Here is a 20462-nt window from a genome sequence, read left to right as displayed (position 1 = left end):
GCTGTTGGCGTCCTCAGCCCGCAGCTCCTACGAACTGTCCGGGCTCTGAGTGAGGTGGGTATTTTATGCACAGAATCTCAATCAAAGTGCTACAAACTGCTTCTTTGAAAAAAGATGTTTATTAAACAACTTTAATTGTCATAAAATGACTAAAATGGGTTTTAAAAATTAAGGCTCTTCTCTTTCTGTGGATTGCCAGAACAATGTAAAAATAATATCAATCAACCCTGCGAAACTTTTTGTTCCTAAAGTTAAATTTCATAGATTCCTAAACATTTTATGATTAAGATAAAAAATTGGACTATAAATGACAATTCATGGCCATCTGTGCTGAACACACACTGATCAGGTGTACAATATTCTAATTGAGTAGTTAAGCAAAAATATTCCAGTTAAAGCATAAATTTTAATTTCAGCATTTTAAAGTCATTGTTTCCCCACACGGTCATGATTTTCCTAAAATTGAAATAGTCTAATACAGGAGCGCTAACCTTGGGACTCTATATACTCCCAGGAGGATGACTGACTTGGCTGGCAATTAGTTTGATTATATTTTTTTAAATGCTCTAAGGTAAATTATCAAATGATTCAGAATTACATGGCATGCAGTATCCAAAATTATGGCTCTGATGCATTTAGATTTACATTAAGAATAAGAAGTGTCATTCACATTCATTGTACACCCCACCCCTCCCACGGGAAAAAAAAAAAGTCACTACCTATTCAAGTTCTAGATCTGGTGCAGCATTAAGGATTAAAACTTACCACTTTACCAGGCCTTCCCCATGTGCAAATAAATCCCTCCTGACAAGCAGTGACTATACAGTCTTCAAGAAATATTAGTACAGTCAGTCTTTCATGTGCTATCTTTTTACATATCAGCGGCTCTAACAAGGGAACGTCTTCCATTCGAGGACACAGGGGCGTTCCCAAAGTTTTAGCAGGGTCCGTTTTGGTTTTGGTAACTAGATTCAGTTTGTCACTGCTCTTGCTAGAAATGTGTCCCATGCTATGATTTCGCTTGTGATCTTTCTCGTGGTGCCTCTCCTTCCGGTCATGTAGTGAAAGTGTTGCAAATTTGCTGACCCCAGAAGCAATGGCCCCGTCCATGACACTGCTTTTGCTGCCAGCATTTGAGACTGCTGAATGTGGAAGGCTGTTGGACCGTGGCAGAGGGGGTGGCACAGAGTTCCCGGGCGTTGTAACACTGTTCCCATTGCTTCCAGCAGGAGGACTCGTGGCATTCATGACATTTGTGTGTGTCCTTGCTCTTGAGAGGGGTTGGTGAGGGAAAAGGATATCTTCTGTAAGGTCCCATAAACAGAGCTGTGTGTCCTGGCCCACGGAACCAAACCGATACGTGACACTTACGGGGCGGCTGTCTGTAGAGTTCCGTTTGGAGAGCCGGGACTGTGTACTATTTGCTCGATCTCTGCCAAAATGAAGAAGGTCTTGGAAGTCCTCGTCGCTGCCACTAAACTCCATAGGGTCACCTTCTTCTACACTAGTGGTATAAGGGTCAAATGCTACGACACTGACCCAGGACTTGTGCCCGTGGCCTCTGGCTATTACTCGGCAGTCTACAAAGGACCAGACTGTCACCAAGTCGTCCTCGCCACCTGTCACGATGTACTTGCCATCCGGGCTCCAGCACACACACAGCAAGCCCCCAAAGTAGCTTTTCATCGTACCATGCAGCTCCACTGAGTCAAAGTTGAACACCCGCAGAAACCCATCCTGGCTCACGCACGCTAAGAACTTGCCATCTGGGGAGAAAGCAAACTCGTTGAGGGCCCCCTCGCCCACCGTCCACTTAAGGAGAGGGTTCCTCGTGGATTTGCTCTTGCAAGTGTGCACGGCAAAGCTCTCTCCCTGCTTCAGAAGCTGGTAGTGGGGGGCTGTGGTGCCACAAGTGTGCTCCACATTATATAAGTACATGTTCCCACTCGAGTGGGCTACTAGGAAAAGGCTTTCCGAACCGGGAACCCATTTGACACAGGTAACTCGTGACTTGTCTATTAGTCTCTGTGAAGACAAAGGAGAATAAGTTAGCACAACGGAGAAGTCTCAAAGGTCTACTTTTCCAGCAAGAAAACTTGTGTGCTTCCCGGTAGGAAGGGGCAAGTCCATCCAGGCCCTCCACATTTTATCCTGCAGTCAGCCAAGCCAGCAAGGAGCATTTTGGCCTTTTTGGAGTAATTTAGAATTACTTTCTAAAACCGGTGTGAGGCTGAGGGAGTCAGGCAGCCAACAAATATTTGCAGAGGGGCCACAAAGTGCCAGATGCTATGCCAGGCCCAGGATTCACTGCGGAGGGAACAGCCCTGCTGGGATCTTTCTTCCTTAACAGTAGGAGTGTCTGAATCTGGGGGTCACTGCATCTACATGTGGCACCCCCTCTATGATGACCCGCGGGTGAAGTCTCTGAGTCCTCACAGCCAGGAGAGCTCTGTGTCACCCTAATGGGTTTCTCTGCATTTACTGTCACTGTCAGTCATGGGCTGGCTCCATCTGCCCCTCTGCTCTGGCGGCTCGAAGGTGGGGAGTGAAATCCGCAGCCCACGGCTGGCAGCACACACAACTCCAAAACAGAGCCTGGGCCCACCGAGGCCGCCTCACTCCCACGCACCGCCCCATGTGCCTCTCCATAAGCACCTCCTCGAAACCCTCTCTGCTGGCATTGAGAGAGATACACTGACGATTCATTCGGGAGTGTGTGTCTCATCACCATCACTCTGCTCCATGCTAACTTTGGACCCCTGACCGACGTGTTTCTTTAACAGGCACATGTCAGTAGTCTTGCCTTTAAAACCCAAATAACAAAGGGCAAAAATACCCAACCCACCCCACCAAAGGCACAAGTCTCTTTCCCTGCTTGCCAATCAATCCTGCGATGGGGATTGCCGGTGCAACGGCTTCCACAGGGGCGGTCCCTTTCTAGACCATCTGAGCGCAAAATCACATCACCAGAACGCATCCGGAAGTTCCAAGACTCCCAAGTTCTACCTAGAAACTCCTATTGCCAAATGCTCTCTACTGTACCATCTCCCCAGTCACAGTGTCCCTTTAGAAGCCCAGCAGCCCCAGGTAAGTTGAACACCACCACTTCACCTAACAGGTGGGGAGCTCCTGGCTCAAGTCCCAGAGGGGTACTGGGCACACGGGGGCAGAATCTGCCAAGAAGCATGCCAATTTCTGCCTGGGTGGCTTTGAGGCCATGTGCCCGCCGTGTGTGCTACATCTTTACAGAGAATTACAGAAATAAGACGACCCGATTTTTAAAAGAACGACTGGAAAAGAAATTAATGAGCCATGCAAGCTCACTGCATGAACATTAGACCCTAGAAGGCAGGTTGCTAACAAATGACCCCAGGCAGGAAGAATGGAGGCTTGAACGCCACACAGCATATGGCCTCAGGGCTGGGGACCATGTGTTGGGCAAAGGCTACTCAGCAGCAGGTGTCCCTGCTTACTGCTGTAAAATGGCATGGCAGGCCCTCTTAAATTAATAGGCACGTTGCAAGCCAGCCTTGGGGACACAGCTGATATTTTCATCCCCCGCCTCTACCCTCCTGTCTGGTGACCTACCTATAAACAGCACCTGACCTGCACTAATGCCAACAACCTAAAAACCTAGCGCTGCTCTGGCAGGGTTTCCATTAGACCTTTGTGCAACTTGTTCAGCAAGGGGTTAGAGAGAGAATTTACATGGCCAGAGCAGGGCTTTTTTTTGGTGGTAGAGGGAGGTGCAAGGATGATGGTGATGGTTAACGGTGGGTTAAGAGGCCTCCACTCCCCCATCACAGCTCTGCCAGACCTTGCTGTGCCCACCGGGCCCAGGCTACCCCAGCACTCTTGATTCCACAAACACTACTGTACCTGATCACCCAGGGCCTAAGGGTGTCCACAGCTCACTCCATCGCTGGCCTTGTCAGGTAGGCCTACACCAGCTAACTCAGGCCTGGGGAGCCAGACTGCTGTCCTGATTGTGGTACAGTGGCTCCCAATTCCTGCACCTTACATTTCACCAGAACCAAATCAAATCCCAGTTTTTCTAGGATCACTTCATTGTTACTCTATTCACCATGCATGGAGAAATTTAAGGACATAAAAACTTCTAGCAGCATGGTTAGGAGTAAATTTTATTTTGGGCCTTAAAAAACGCAACAAAAAACTGCATGAGAACTCAAAAATGAGTATCATCAAGTAAAAACAGTATTGCTTTGCAATGGTGAGGTATGAACAGTTATAGCACCATTAAAAATAAACGTTACTGCAATGACAAAACACATTAAAAACCTTCACTCCTGTATTAAAAAGTTGCACTGTGGCTGGGCATGGTGGCTCATGCCTGTAATCCCAGCACTTTGGGAGGCCGAGGAGGGTGGATCACTTTAGGTCTGGAGTTCGAGACCAGCCTGGCCAACATGGTGAAACCCTGTCTCTACTAAAAATACAAAAATTAGCTGGGCGTGGTAGCGCACAACTGTAATCTCAGTTGCTCTGGAGGCTGAGGCAAGAGAATCACTTGAACCCGGGAGGCAGTGGTTGCATGCAGTGAGCCAAGATCGTGTCACTGCATTCCAGCCTGGGCAACAAAGTCAGACTCCGTCTCAAAAAAAAAAAAAAAAAAAAAAGGTGCACTGAGACTACCCTAAGTAGACACGTGGATGTAACTTACAGATAATATCCTGTGCCAATTTACTTCAGTCCTCCTCTGTGAGCCTAATTAAACATTACTGTTACACACTGGCAATGGTGGACTGAGCACACCAGTTTAAGCAACCGCAGACCAAAAAAAGGACCTTGGATCCACCTACTTTGTGGTAAGGGTTTCTCACTTGCCTTACCCACTGGTTTTCTCTGTCAATCATGTACTTGACAGCAGGGAAAATGTGTGCTGCTCTGGGGGCGCCGTGTCTCAGCAGTATCAGGGGGAGTGGCAGGCAGACATCAATGTCTGTGGGCAGCAACAGCAGCGGTGCTGGCCTTCACTTCCCATCGGTGTCTACTGTGGGTGCCAGCCACTGGCAGAGGCTTACACCCATGCTCTCTAAGCCTCAACATGACTTTGCAAGATATGTTTTTTGTGTGAATAGGTAATACATTAATAATTCACATGAAAGTATACAGTAGAAAGCCTCACTCACATTCTTCTCCTCCATTCCAGCCCCTCTGTCCTGAGTCACTGTACTAGCTTCTCATCTCTCTCTCCAGAGTGTCTTTGTGTGTGTACAAGGCAACTACGAATACGCATTTATCCACTCTTTTTCACACCAAAGGAAGCATACTATGCACTGTCTCACCTCTGCTTTCTCATTCTCATTCCATATCTTTTTTTTTTTTTTTTTTTTTTGAGACAGGGTCTCGCTCTGTCACCGAGGCTGGAGTGCAGTGGTGCAATCACAGCTCACTGCAGCCTTGACCTCCCAGGCTGAAGCAATCCTCCCACCTTGGCCTCCTGAGTAGCTGGTGCTACAGGTGAGTGTCACCACACCCGGCTGATTAAAAATATTTCCTTTTGTTTTGTAAATACAGGGTGTTGCTATGTTGTCCAGGCTGGTCGCAAACTCCTGGCTTCGGAAGCAAAGCAATCCTCCTGCCTTGGCTTCTCAAAGTGCTGGGATTAAGGGCATGAGCCACCATGCCCAGCCTCCTAGTGTATTTGTACATCAGTCTGTATGCGCACAAAGACAGCACACTCACTCTTCTCCAAGGCTGCAGAGTATTCCACTGTTTGATAAACTGTGGTTTACTGTGGAAGTGCCCCCTGATGGACATCTATGTAGCAATGAATGCCCTTGCACACACGCACTTCTCACATGTGTGAGTAATGCACCTACAGGATAAACTCCCAGTGGAGTAACTGAGCCAAAAGATCCATACATTTATGATTTTTACAGATGTCAGCAAATTGCCTCGCATGGAAAATGGAAATGCCATCGTGCCTATCTCCCTACAGGAAGGTAGGGATTGTTGCCATATTATCCATGAGAAAATAGAAACTTACACAGGTCAAGAAACTTGGCCGAAGTCCCATCCACCCACCCATCCACCAACCATCCATCCATCCATCCATCCAGTATTGAGTGCATACCATATGCCAGGCACTGATACAACATAAATTAAAACAGGCATCTTTCCCTCATGAAATTGAGGCTCAAGTGGGAAGAGAAGACAAGTGGAATGTATGTGATCTGATGATGATAAAAGTGCTGTGGAGAAAAACCAACCAGGGAGAGAAGAGAAAGTGCTGGGGAGGAGGGGACTTTAGTGATTTCAATGTTGAACAGGACGGCCAAGAAAGGCCTCTTCCTCTGCTGGTGGTGGACAACGGAGCAAGACAGAAGGACAGAAAGCAAATATCAGGCTGACAGGATGTTTGGGGAGGTGTACCCCCACAGAGAACAACTTCAAGGGCTCCGAGGCAGAGAGACACAGCAGAAGCAGTGCCAGGGGAACAGATGGGCCCATCAGACCCCAGCGCGAGCATGCTTCTCCCGCTCCACAGACACACATCACCTGGCTCCGAAGACCAGCCTGCAGGGCCACTCGCAAGCGTTCTCACGAACAGGGCACCAGCCTGTCTCAGACCCCAGGCCAGTGTGGGAAGCACAGTCATTGAACTTACATGACTCTGGCTTATTTGGATTGGGTTTAACAAAAGAGGAAGAGAACAGAATGCATTTTTCTCCTGTTTTTCAAATTAAGAAAAAGAAATACCTAGAACATTTAATTAATATAAGAATAAAAATTATGCAGTCCAGTTTCTGCACTATAAGGTATATTTTTTAGAAAAAAGTCTAGTTAAAAAGAAAATCTTAGTCAGCGCTCAATGTTAAGTAATGGAATTCCCCGTTGAGCTTGAATTCTCCAATGTCAATGGGGCCTTGATCTGGATGAGGATGTTGAAAAATACCCAAGGCAGAACTCTCGTCCCTCTGGAGGGATGGGGTTTCGGGGGTGGGCAGAGAGGTAGGAGTGGCAGGAGTACCAGGGGCCATGCTCCAAGGAAAAGCCCAGCCAATGCAGCAGGCCAAGGGGGTGGGGTCCCAGGCCATGTGTGGCATCTGTCCCGGCTGCAGCACATGAGCAGGGAGGGGCATTTGGTCTGGAGTTGTGAGCTGGGACTCAGGCTGTGGCTGTGAAGTCTGAAGCTAAAGGGCTTTGGCTGGGACCCTGACGCTTGCACTGCCCAGTCCCGCAGCACTGGTCTCAAGTGGAATGTGCTGTCAGTGTAAACATACACAGGGTTCTAAACTGTGGTATGAAAAAAAGAATGTCAATGATCTCATTTATAGTTTTTATACTGGTTATACACTGAAATAGTATTTTGGATATATAGATATAATAAAATATTTTCTTAAAATTAATTTCACCTTGTTTTACTTTTTTAATGTGATAATTAGAAAATTTAAACTTGCACACGTGGCTGGCACTGTATTTCTACTGGAGATGCTGCTGCAGACAGTGGAGGCACAGACAGTTTCTAGAAAGGGAAGTGGCAGAATAACATGAAATCCCCCAGCAGTAGGTGCAGAATGCAAGGTGGGCTGGGGGTGATGAGGAGGCTATGACAGTTAGGAGGCTATGACAACTGCCCATGTCATGGGCAAAGAGGTCTTAAACTTGACCAGGGGCAGTGTGGCAGAATGTGGCTGGGTGGTGGGCAAGATGGAAAGCGGGGGTGTGTAAAGACCTCTGGGTTTTGCCCAGTGTGCAGCTAGAAAGGTCTGCAGCTAATAAATATGACCACAAATGTCACAGAAATTGGCTGCGAAGAGTAACATCCTCAGATCTCCAAGGAGGATAACTTGAGCCCAGGTCAAGGCTGCAGTGAGTGAGTTATGATCACACCACTGTACTCCAGCCTGGGTGACAGAACGAGACTCTGTCTCTGAAATAAATAAATAAATAAATAAATAAATAAATAAATATCTCCAAGGAAGCAGGTGCAGCGGAGGAAGAGCGTGTGAAACTCTGGGAAAAACCTCCATACAGGCCAGGCGCGGTGGCTCACACCTGTAATCCCAGTACTTTGGGAGGCCAGGGCGGGGGCGGATCACAAGGTCAGGAGATCGAGACCATCCTGGCTAACACGGTAAAACCCCGTCTCTACTAAAAACACAAAAAATCAGCTGGGCGTGGTGGCGGGCGCCTGTAGTCCCAGCTACTTGGGAGATTGAGGCAGGAGAATGGCAGGAACCCGGGAGGCGGAGGTTTGCAGTGAGCCGAGATAGCGCCACTGCACTCCAGCCTGGGTGACAGAGTGAGACTCCATCTCAAAAACAAACAAACAAACAGACAGACAGACAAACAAACAAAAACACACCTCTGTACACGGCACAGGACAAAAACTAGGAAAGCAGAAGGAAAATCCAAGCAAACAACCCAGAAGTGCCATGAGGAGAGCAGGCAGAAGAGGAAGGAGCTGCCATAGGGGCCAGAGCCTCAAAGGACAGGCCTCTGAGACTGGAGGAAGCTGAGCCCAAGAGGGATGGAGTGTGCAGGGAGGGGGTGGTCCTTAGGAGAGAGCACAGGGAAGCAGGGTTGGGCAGAGAAGGTGCTGAGAGCAAAGGGACACCGTAGGGGAGGAGGGTGCAGGGCAGGTGCCTGGTAGAGGAAGGTGAGATCCAGGAGAGGGGGACGGGGAGGGACCTGCTCCCTGGGCCGGAAAGGAGGAGCTGGGGAACAGAGACAGGCAGAGGCAGGAAGGCTCTGGTGGGAAGCAGTGGAGGACAGCAGCAGTCCCAGTCGCAGCCCCTCCAGGGCAGGGATACGCTGAGTGACGGGCAGGGCAGATGCTCAGCGAGGAGAGGGAGGGAAGGCAGGGGAAGTAACAGAGGTGCTGGCAAAGCAGCTGGCCTGGCCACAGGGCTCTCCAATAGTGTCCAACTCCAAAACGCTCCAAGGCCCATTCTTAATAACCACTTTCATAAAAATGAAAAACCCAAAATGCAAATAAACCTTAAAAGCAAAACAAAATATGGACACATTTCTGTGTACATCAAGACACCTGCTCTGGGCCAGTGCTCTGTGGAGATACAGGCTCCATGTCTCCACCAAACGCTCAGCGTGGCCCTCCCCATACTTCCAGCTCTGCAAGGCAAACGGACCGCGCCACTTCAGAAATGAATACAAAGAAAAATCACACAAATAACGAAAACACTACCATCCCAAATGCCATCAACAGACAAGATTTTCTAAACACACTAGACTAGTTAAAATGAAACAAGAATAAAAATAAGTCTATAACCACATCAAAGTGTCATTTTGTGAAAGCAACTCACACTGATGCTTTCTAAGGCACTTCTTTTTCTTTTTCATTACTATCAATATGATAAGCAAAAAACAAAAATTAGTTTGGGGGTGAGTGGATCTGCATTTCAAAATGCAGATATAAATTTATAACAAAAATACTGAGACAATTCAAAAACCACAGCAGCTGCTAGAAAAGCCGTAATGCAACCACAAGCAAAAATGGCAACTAGAGGCTCTGATTATGTAAAGGCATTTGAAGAGGGCTCAGGAAGTATTAGGAAAGGGTATTTCAAAGCCACGTTAAGAGGGGATCGGATGTCATTTTATCTCTGTTCAAGCTTTAAGGAGTAGATCATTACGGGCTCATTTCCTTCCTTCGATTAGAAAAGCAACAGAAACAAAACTAACAAACTGTGCAGACCATTCCTTTGTATAAGAATAGACAGAACACTGCTCAGCTTTACCCCACGCCTGGGAGGCACCTGCAGCTGACAGGATGGGCCACCCAGCCTGGGCTAGCAGCAGTGTCCCTCCACACCCCAGGAGTCAGGGCCATCTCCTCTTCAGCATCCCTTCAGTAAGACTGGATCTAAATGCCACAAGGAGACGTGAGGCCTACCCAGTGTGTCTGCCTCAGCCTCACAGCCTGCGAGAGGAGAAGGGCAACAGCAGAGGGTATCGTGTCAGTAACGAAAGAAGCCAAATGCCAAGTTCTTTAACATTTTATATTTCAGCCAACAATTAACACAAACTTGAAAATCCTTTAAAGTTACTATTCTGTGAATACACTCCAAAATCAGGATTTTTACAAAGACAACAAGGTTGCACTCATCACCATATAGGAACTGTCCCTTTGTAATTCTTCCTCCCCAAATATATAACCACTAGTTACAAAAAGCAAACTTCAAAACAGGGCAGAGTGAACACAACACACACAAACACACACACACACACACACTCCACAGAAAAATTAAAAAAGTAAACTCCTCATCCCTCCGGGGTGCTTCACCACAGCGGGCTGAATGTGACTGGTGACTCTCCTCTGCAGGCAGCTCTGATGACGACGACACACTCCACGATCTGGGAGCTTGTCAGATGAACCGTGCGCCAAGATACTTTCAATAATGGCCCATTAGACATTTTCAAGGGCATCATACGTACAGAATGCTACAAACAGAAACCCAAAATCTACTCTGGAAGACTGGGGAAAGCAGAGACTTCAGGGAGCTGGGGACGATTTCCTGAGAGGGGCAAGAAAGGACTGGGCATTCAACTTTCTTCGGGTCTTGAACAGATGCACCAGCAAGGACCTCCAGTGTGACAGGGGACAGTCCCAGGGAGCGGGAAGAGGGCAGGGCCTGCCCATGCTCACTGGGCTGACCTGATCAGCGGCCAGATGTGGAGGTGGAAGGCGTGAGCCCTATGGTGTCCCCTCATTGAAAACAATCATAGACTGAAAGTCAACAGTGAGCATCACGGTTTAGAGGTGATGCTTTCCTACCTTCTTTGTACTTCTCTATTTCCCAATTTTTCTATCAACAAGCACTTTAAATGCACACAATTTTTAATTGATGGGGAAAATCACCTTTTAAAATATACTTGTTCCCAGATGGGAATTTTTCATCTATGTTCATCTCAGGTGGATTTCTGAAATTTATAATTCCATTCCATTCATCTGTCCATCCCAACATTTATTATATTTTCATGTACCAGGCACCAGAAAGGAGGCAAAGGCCAGAGTAACTGATGCTGGGGATTTGCTGTGTGCAGGTGTGTGCACATGTGGTAACACGTGGGTCTGAGAGGTGTTCTGGTGAGGAAGACTGAAAGGCCACATTGCTGTCATTGTGACCAGCGGGCCAACCCTCGGCCTCACACATGTTGAGTCTCTGCCTGGGTCGCCATGCTCCTACCATCTTGTCCTAGAAAATTAATTATTTATCTTTCAAAACCGTTGGTATCTCACCTCCCACGGAAGCCTTTCCTTCCAACACCACTCCTCCCGGCAAAGGAAGCCTCTGAGTTTCTCTCAACCTCCACGTTGCTGAGCACGCACCAAGGCTGGCTCTTCAGGCCCTTCACAAACACCCTGCCTGAACTCACTCACGAGCCTCATCACAGACCTCTCAGGTGGGTGCTGTTCCCACCCATTTTCCAACCCAGGCGGAGAGGTGAGACCCTCATCATCCTGCAAGCAGAAAGTGGCAGAGCTGGTGTCTGAGCCCTCAGCATTCTGGGCTGTGAAGTTGTAAATGTCATAGTAATTAACCATGTGTTAAGTGCCCCTTTGAAAACAGTAGCTGAGATGGCCAGAATCTTGGAGTATAATCAGGCCTCAGTCCCAGGCCTTCTTTGTTCTTGTCATCATCTCTCCGAAGACTCTTTCATCTAATCTCAAGGATGTGATTACTATTTCTATGCTGACAAATGCCAAATTGTGACCCCTAGTTTAGTGCTCCAGATCCATACATCCCACTATCTACAGGTCTCTCAAACTTAGCAAGTACAGACCAGAACCTCTGATCTTCCCCTCCATTCCCTGACAACTGCTCCTTTCCCAGTCTTATCCAACACAGCAAGAGACACCCAGAAACCTGATGTATTAATACATCTCTCCAATTCAGTCTCCAAAAAGCAGCCAGGGTACCTTTCAAAAACACCAATCTGCCTGCCTTGTGCACCTGCTCCCTTCTAAGGAATCCCATACTTCAGGCTAAGAAACAAATCTGGATCAGGCCCTAAGTGATGTGGCCCTCCACTCTCACGCCCTTACTTCATGCCACCTTCCCCAGGTAAACTGTCCTTCTTTCAGTTTCCTTGGTCTCAAGGGCCCTCATCAGCTATTCCTTTTGCAGGAATGCTCCATCTCCAGATCCTTACCTGGTTGGCCTTCTTCTCACATGAGGCTCAGCTTAAAACACACCACTTCCTGCGAGATGTCCTCTGCCTCCCAGTTTAAAGTAGACCTCTGTGTTGGCCAGGCGTGGTGGCTCATACCTATAATTCCAGCACTTTGGGAAGCTGAGGTGGGTGGATCACTTGAAGCCAGGAGTTCCAGACCAGCCTGGCCAACATGGTGAAATCCCGTCTCTACTAAAAATACAAAAATTAGTCAGGCGTGGTGGCCTGTAATCCCAGCTACTTGGGTGGGTGAGGCACAAGAATAGCTTGAACCCAGGAGGTGAAGGCTGCAGTGAGCCAAGACTGCGCCACTGCACTCCAGCCTGGGTGACAGAGTAAGACTCTGTCTCATAAATAAATAAAGTAGACCCCTGTGATTCTCTCCCTTTCTCAGGCCTGCTCTCTTGCCTCTGACATCACAGAGTGTCACCATCTGTGGTCACCAGTGTGTCTGGGTGGTGCTATCACCTCTCTTCCCTCCTGAGGGGCCATAGGAAGGCAGGTTTTGCTGCTGCCGCAGACCCAGTGCTGGGCATGTGGCAGGAAGTCAGGTCCTGAATGAATGAAACAATGGCCACAACTCCAGTTCAAGCCCTCAGCTCTCACCTGGACAGTTACTAGAGCCTCCTCACTGGTCTTGCTACCTTCATCCTGTCTGTCTTCATTCCAATCCGCCTTCCACAAGTGCTGACAAGAGTTCTAAAAACACAGTTGATCCTGTCACTCCCTTGATTAAAAGGCCAAAGGCTCCCCCACATCCTCCAGTGTCAGCTCCAAATTTCTTCACGTGACATGAAAGGGCTTTTATAGTACAAGCTGCTTCCAATTGATCTTTCCAGCTTCGAACCCTGCCACTCCAAGTCCCACACTGTGATGTGGCCAAGCTGTTCCTGGACGTTCTTTCACATGCCCAGTTGTTCCTCCAGCTCTGAAGGCCTTCCTTACCCTCCTCTAACGACTATGTACCCTTTAAGACCCAGATCAAATGTCACTTTCTGAAAGCATTTCTTGGAACTCCCCCAGTGAACTTAACATTTTTAAAAACCTTATGTTATGTGATGCATACTGAAGAATTCCTGCGGCAGCTACCCCTTGGTATTTTGTTCATATCGCTATGCTGACACACGCCCAGTACTCTCTGTCCATCCTTACTAAACTGTGAGCTCCCAGAAGGGCAAGAGCTGATCTGGCAACCATGCATGGTAGGGCCTGTAACCAATAAGAGTTTCTGGATTAATTCTGGTTCCAACTCTGTCATCAACTTGCGACCTGATCTGGACAATTCACTTACGTGCTCTTTGACTATTTCCTCATCTGTAAAATGGGTATAACTGCCCACCCTCCCCATAGAGGCCACAGGTAAAAGTGCCTTGAAACCTGTAAATCTCACACCATAGCAAAGCACGACACGATGACTACTCCACCACCATTCCTGGCACTCTCTAAGGAACAAACCTCCAGTGACTCTTGCTCTTAGACATTCTGACCAAAATCTGATAAAAATGTATCCACACGGCCAGAGAATTTCCTTACTATGAAGGGCAATCAATTTCAGCCTCAAGCTGTAAATGCCAAGCTGGCATTAAACCACACACAGTCCTAGCATTCTAAATAGCAATTTTTCAAATAAAATGTAAAATGAGTATGAGAAAACTCATGCTTAAATCATGAAGAATGAGGAGCTGCCTTCCAGCCTGCAACTCCCAGTCACCAGGGCAGCGAGTTCTGGCTGACGCAGCCTGGGTGCTCCCAGAGCCCTGAAACTCTGGGGACGTGTGGTCTCCAACTCCCTGCCCTCCCCCTGCCACGACACACAAAACTTTCTTGTTCTCTAAGCGGCATTCTGTACCATCCTCGGCCAGGGCTGCCTCCGGGTCTTGTTTACTAACAGCCCTGTACATGGCTCCAATCCCTGCCCCCTCAATCACACTCTCCCTTACCTAAACAATAAAAACCCACAATGATTCCAAATTCACAATTTCTGCTAACAGTGCACAGGAGGCCAATTTTGTGTGCTGCTCCCGCAACCCAGCACCAAAAAAATAATCATCCAGCTACTCAGAAATCACTTCCTCAGATGATACTAACAAAACATCTAGGTAAATAAAATATTTTCTGCTTCACTTTTTTTTAATGCAAAATGGGATTAAATACTTTTCCTCTACAGTGTGTCAGTCCAGATGGCAAGTTTTATTTCCAGTCAACTCAGAGGAAACTAGAAGAGACGGCATGGTTCCTAAGATCTTATCAAACCCACTGGCGAAGTCAGACAGGAGCACCCTGGGTGGACGCTGATTTGCATGGATAGCAAGCACCACGACTGCAGAAGAATCCAAATTTTAACTGCCATTTATTTGTCAATTTGAACTTTCTTCCCCAAACAAAATTATTTCTTAAAAACCATATTCTATAATGTGTTTTTGTTCCAAGTTAATGATGTTCAAACCATGCAACAATGCAAAAGGGAGGGGGTCCTACATAGCCTGACCCTTGCACCTCAGCGGCAAGGTCCCAAGTAGAGACTGGAACCCAGGGTTTCTAACTCAGCAAGCCTACCTTATCTTTCCCACTTGGTAGAAAAGTCATACTGAAACAGAGGAGGAAGAACATTAAATATGAAATAGCAATACTTGAGGCTGAAAGATGCTCCAACAGCTTTAAAAAATATAATCTACTTGGCAATTTCTATATGCCACATTTAACAGCCCTGACATGTTCCTGAACAGACAGCTCAGATATCTCAGGCTCTTTCCAGAATGAAATTGAAGATACTAGAAACCCCAGTACATACTACAACACTGGCAAAAGCTATGTCATGTGACCAAACTTTAAGTGCCAGAATTTCTAACTATGTCAAAGGTGAGTTTACAGCAACTATTTTCAAGAGCAAGTGAAGTACTCCTTAGCCAAATAACTGTCAAACACACATACAGAAGCTTTAGCTACAATTTAAGCAGCCTAAGGAAATGTCATCAAGTTCTTTGATCTGCATGAAATGTTCTGGTGATGTAAACCAACTTTGGAATTCTATATTTTCTTATTTAAATTATAAATACCGAGTTACAGTACTGTCCCTATCTCCATTATAGAAGAGTTTTAAAACAACTGTTATAGACACCTGAGCATGCTCCATAAAAATGCACAAAACAGTTACCCCAAGGAAGAACAGGTAAGGTCAACAAATTTATCCACCACATTTAAACTTGGGCATACTAGGTAGGAGGGCTGGGCGAATAAAAAATGGGCTTAGCCTGAAGTGCAAAATAAGGCCCACTAACCTCGGTGAGAATGTATCAACTCTTAAAGGGATTCTTAACAGCTAAGACGGGGTGCTACTTACTTCCTCATTAAAAAGTTTGCTAGTTTCTTTTTTGATTGGGTCTATAAGCTGGACTTGGCCTGCGGAAAAGCCCACTAGGAGAGAGACACTTTCTGCTGTGGCTGTTAGGTGGTTGAAGTCATGACAAGTAGGCTGTGTTCCTTTGTATATCCTTTTATCTATTGGTTTACTCAAGTCAGCAGCCTGGAGGAGAAAGAGAAAAATACATACAGTAAACAGCACATTGAGATGAGAAATCTAAGTTATGCTATTTTATACTCCATTATGATGTTTAATCTTAAAAACGAAGTTATTTAAAATATTTTTTCAGTTGTGACAACATTCATCTAACATTTTATAAAAGCACTTTCACATACCTTAGCCAATTCGATATTATTAGACTATCTATAATATGTTTATAACTGTTACTTTCACAACTTATTCTCCTTCAAGTACATGTAACAAAGACTCCTGGACTTCAGCAGGAAATATCCTTGAGATACTAAATTCAGTATTTTCAAAATGCATTTCAAGCAGTGTCTAACAGAGTGACCACATAACAAGCTCAGCTTTCAATGTATCTACAGCACCTAAATGCCCACTGGCCAGTTACCTGCAGCCCAGTGGTTCTCAAAGTGTAGTCCCCAAACCAGAAGCAGCAGCAGCAGCACGTGGGAACTTAGAAATGCAAAAATCTCAAACCTCACCCCAGACTAAATGAATCAGAAACTATGGGAGTAGGGCCAGCAAGCCTTAGTTTAAAGAGCCTTCCAGGTGATTCTGATGCCCACTCAAGTCTAAGACCCACTGCTGGAGCCCACTCTGTACAGGTGGCTCCCTTCCTGGGTCAAAATCCCTCTTCTGGATTAGGTTTCAGGGAACATTCACTTATTGAGGCCATAAGCAAAGAGCTTTACATGCATTGTCCTTAATCCTAACAGTAATGCTCCAGAGTGGACAATATCTTACCCATTTTACAGATGAGAAAACAAGTTTAGGGAAGTTAAATAACTTGACCAACGTCACCATACCTACCTAGTAAGTGGCAGGACTGGATTTGGAACCCAGATCTGTTTGGCCATTAAGGGGATGGGGAGAGAGAGTCAAGAGCAAATGATTTCTCACTTGGGTGAACAGTGATTTTTCAATGTGCCCTCCCCACTTTCAAGAAGGATTCTTTTCTTCATGAGAAATGTCCTGTGGCATCCCAATATGCTGGGCTTTTACTGGTGAAATAAGGGAAACCCACCCCCTCCCACTCTTATCTGGAAATCTCCGGTGGAGACAACTAACCCTGAAGCAGAACTCGGCCCTCAAGACACCCAGTTCACCCTGTGTGGCCCTCTGGGGCTCCCGGCTCTAGTTCTCTACTGACCGCCCCTCAGGTTCTGAAGATTTCTTTCTTCCAGAGGCCTGTGACATTGAACCAAGTATTCTAATGTTTGACTTTCCAATAACAAATATAAATACTGAATAGAAAGAGGACCTCAAAATTACAGGCGTCTTTGAGCAAACTCAAAACCTTGCACATGTGGAAGTCTGGACCTGAGCGGTAACAAGTAGCTCTGGGAGCCCCAGGGCAAAGGAATGAGGGTGCATGCCATGCGGACACTCTCCCAGCCTCACCTCAGTTAAAACGGAGATGAGAATCTCTGTTCTACCAACCTCATGGGATTGTCTGGAGGATGAAATAAGAGAATATATACATGAAAGAGCCTTGAAAAGTGTAATACAAAGCACGATACAAAACAAAAGGGAGTCCTGACTTTGGAGCGAGGAGAAAAGGGGCCAGCGGAGGGGAGCCGCTGCTGTGCAGCAAGGCGGGCTGAAGGCAGCTCTGCCGAGTGCTGCGAGAGTGAGCAGCGGGGCCCAGGACGATGGCCACGGACAGGCCGTCTGAGGAAGGCAGCTTCTGAGCAGGCTCGGATGGCAGGAAAAGAGAAACCTGGCCTGAGAGAACACCACACGCCATCCATCTCAGAACGAGGAAGACACCCACCCAAAAAAAAAAAAACAAAAAACCAACAAATATAAAATAAGATATAACTGGCAGCTAGAGAACAAAAATCCAATTTGAAATACAAACAATTAAGTTACACATAATTACGGTATCAGTATATTCAACTCTTGAGACTTATTTTTTTTTTTTTAGTTTGCTTAGGAAAAATAAAAAATCAGCTAGGTGTGGCGGTACACGCCTGTGGTCCTAGTTATTCAGGAGGCTGAGGTGGGAAGACTGCTTGAGCCCAGGAGTTCAAGGTGACAGTTAACTAGGATTGCACCACTGCACTCCAGGCTAGATGACACAGCAAGACAAAACGACAACTACCACTTAGGGAACTTTCCCCTAAAAGAATATACCTAAAATTATGCACTGAAATACACAGATCAAGTCAAAGGCCAGACAGAAATTAACAAAGAAAACAGTCTAATATAAATTAAAGAATAGGTAATGTTTCTCAGAAACAACAGAGGAAGTAAAAGCACCTATTTTTCTAAGTACTGCCACCAGTTTAGGGTTAGACTCAGGGACCCCCTCACAACTACATTGGCTTCAGTTATTGGTATGTTTTTACATCCCTGCCTCCCAATATGGAATTTTACTGAAAAGATGGAAGCATTTTAAATGAGAAGATATTATGTTTACTCTTAAATCAGGTAAAATGGGCCAGGCATGGTGGCTCATGCCTGTAATCCCAGCACTTTGGGAAGTTGAGGAGGAAGGATCACCTGAGGTCAGGAGTTCAAGACCAGCCTGACCAATATGATGAAACCCCATCTCTACTAAAAATACAAAAATTAGCCGGGTGTGGTGGCAGGTGTCTGTAATCCCAGCTACTCGGAAGGCTGAGACAGGAGAATCGCTTGACCCTGGGGGGTGGATGTTGCAGTGAGCCGAGATCACACCACTGCACTCCAGCCTGGGTAACAGAGCAAGACTCCGTCTCAAAAAAAAAAAAAAAGTAAAAAATCAGGTAAATATTCTAAAAATACCCTGTTTATTCTACTAATTTGCTTAACAAACTTTCTTCCTAGGTCACTGCTCTTGAAGTGTACCAGTCCAGGACTAGTTTATTAGTCTGCAGTCAAATGCACTGCCTGTAGTACAGAAATTGAGAATAAGAGTTTAGAAACTTTTATGGCAACTGACAAATTTTACATCTGTTGAATCTAATGATAAAAAGTCAGAGTTTGTATTCTGCATGTTTCTTTCAGTTTCTTTTCCTATTAATTCTTTTTATTTTTACAAAAGTATCAATCCACATAGACTAAAATTTTTTTAAAGTTGGTCTGTCAACACTAGTGTGAGTGGCACTGTCCAGAAGACACAAAAGTTGACCTGGCTGGCCCCAAGGAACACTTAGAATCTCTCTCACCTAAGGTCACTCCTCCCTCCCCAATCCCTCTCCAGCGGCACTGACCAAACTGGAACAGCAGAAGTCCAGCCAGGCAATATGTCACCTTTATCAAGTAAGAACTACCAAGAAATCTGAAGTGACTGCTAGGTTATGTGCCCATAAAAAAAAATTGTATTTCTGAAAAATCTATGGACTCCACTCTTGGGCCTGAGCTTTTTGGAGCCCCACCTCAGATAGAGAAAGGCCAGGTCTCCCAGTGCCTGCCTTCATGTCCAAGCACATCCATCTCCCACTCACCGGTCCTCTTTCCATTCATCGCTGAGTTCTAACTCAATTTCCATTGATATGTGACCATCGTATTTTCTCCTCCTCTGGGAGGCGGGGGATGGGGTGTCGGGGCCAACATGCACTCTGAGCTCACACACCTTTTTAGGAGCAGAAGTAACCACCCGAGCCAGCTATTCCTCTTCCCATGGGGTCATCAACCCCTGGCAGATGGCTTCCCAGGCAGGGGCGGTCTGGTAGAGAGAGAAAGAGCCCAGACCAGGCAAGCCTAAGTTCAAATCCTGCCTTCCCTCTTGGTAGCCAAGTGGCCTTGGGCAAAGTGCAAGTTTCCTCTCACTAAGCCTAGGAGATGAAAGGCCCCTCTCCTGCACGGCAATGGTGAGGCCTGCAGACAACAGAAAGCACAGAGCACACAGAAGTATTTGGGTAGCTACCATTATTCATTCATTCCAGCTACATCTTATCTCTAATCAAAATGTCTCCTAATGTCTTTTTCCTTTTTTTTTATTTTTTTTTTTTTATTTTTTATTTTTTTGAGATAGAGTCTTGCTGTGTTGCCAAGGCTGGAGTGCATTGGCATGACTTCAGCTCACCGCAACCTCCACTTTCAGGGTTCAAGCAATTCTTGTGCCTCAACCTCCTCAGCAGCTGGGATTACAGGCATGCACCAACATGCCCAGCTAATTTTTGTATTTTCAGTAGAGACAGGGTTTCACCATGTTGCCCATGCTGGTCTCGGTCTCCTGACCTCAAGTGATCCGCCCGCCTCAGCCTCCCAAAGTGCTGGGATTACAGGTGTGAGCCACTGGGCCTGGCCTGTGGCCTCCTAATTTCTATCAAGTCAAAGTAGGAAAAAGTACCTAGCACCCCTGCCCTCCAGGGTTCACCCCCATCCTCCCCAACAGCAATATCACCTTCTGTCTAGTCAATACTTTCTTTTTTTTTTTTTTTTAAAGACAGAATTCCATTCTTGTTCCCAGGCTGGAGTGCAATGGTGTGATCTCGACTCACTGTAACCTCTGCCTCCGGGTTCAAGTGTCTCCTGCCGTGGCCTCCTGAGTAGCTGGGATTAAAGGAGCCTGCCACCACACCTGGCTAATTTTTTCTTTTGTTGTTGCTGTTGTTTGGTATTTTTAGTAGAGACGGGGTTTCACCATGTTGGCCAGGCTGGTCTCAAACTCCTGACCTCAGGTGATCCAACTGCCTTGGCCTCCCAAAGTGCTGGGATTACAAGCGTGAGCCACCGCGTTTGGCCTAGTCAACACTTTCTATGTGCCAGGCCTGCACCAGGAACTTTACACTCATCATCCAATCCAGTCCTAGTCACCCCTCAAAGC

General features: G+C 46.5%; 1 protein-coding gene and 2 long non-coding RNA genes across 34 annotated transcripts in view; 2 read left to right on the top strand and 1 right to left on the bottom strand.

The window, feature by feature from the left end:
* WDR20 (WD repeat domain 20) overlaps positions 1–20462 on the bottom strand; it is an 89778-nt gene that overhangs the window by 14106 nt on the left and 55210 nt on the right. For 8 of the 32 annotated variants that reach the window (XM_077938144.1, XM_077938146.1, NM_001266073.1 and 5 more), the window contains 2 exon segments: positions 15503–15685; positions 766–2025 (listed from right to left, as the gene is read on the bottom strand). The exons of 1 other annotated variant lie outside the window; for it this stretch is intronic. In XM_077938144.1, the coding sequence (XP_077794270.1) occupies positions 766–1938 (1173 nt within the window). In that variant the 5' untranslated portion in view covers positions 1939–2025; positions 15503–15685. 32 annotated transcript variants of the gene reach the window in all.
* On the top strand, positions 5334–6720 carry LOC144330416 (uncharacterized). The gene is made up of 2 exons (XR_013396576.1): positions 5334–5481; positions 5904–6720. It is a non-coding gene; the product is annotated as an uncharacterized LOC144330416 (long non-coding RNA).
* Positions 19628–20462, top strand: part of LOC144330405 (uncharacterized) — a 55616-nt gene continuing 54781 nt past the window's right edge. Inside the window, exon 1 of the long non-coding RNA XR_013396565.1 lies at positions 19628–19905. This is a non-coding gene — a long non-coding RNA (uncharacterized LOC144330405). The remainder of the gene's footprint in view (positions 19906–20462) is intronic.

The sequence above is a fragment of the Macaca mulatta genome, chromosome 7, assembly GCF_049350105.2.
Source record: "Macaca mulatta isolate MMU2019108-1 chromosome 7, T2T-MMU8v2.0, whole genome shotgun sequence".
NCBI classification, from domain to species: domain Eukaryota; kingdom Metazoa; phylum Chordata; class Mammalia; order Primates; family Cercopithecidae; genus Macaca; species Macaca mulatta.
This window is presented reverse-complemented; position numbering and strand designations above follow the sequence as displayed.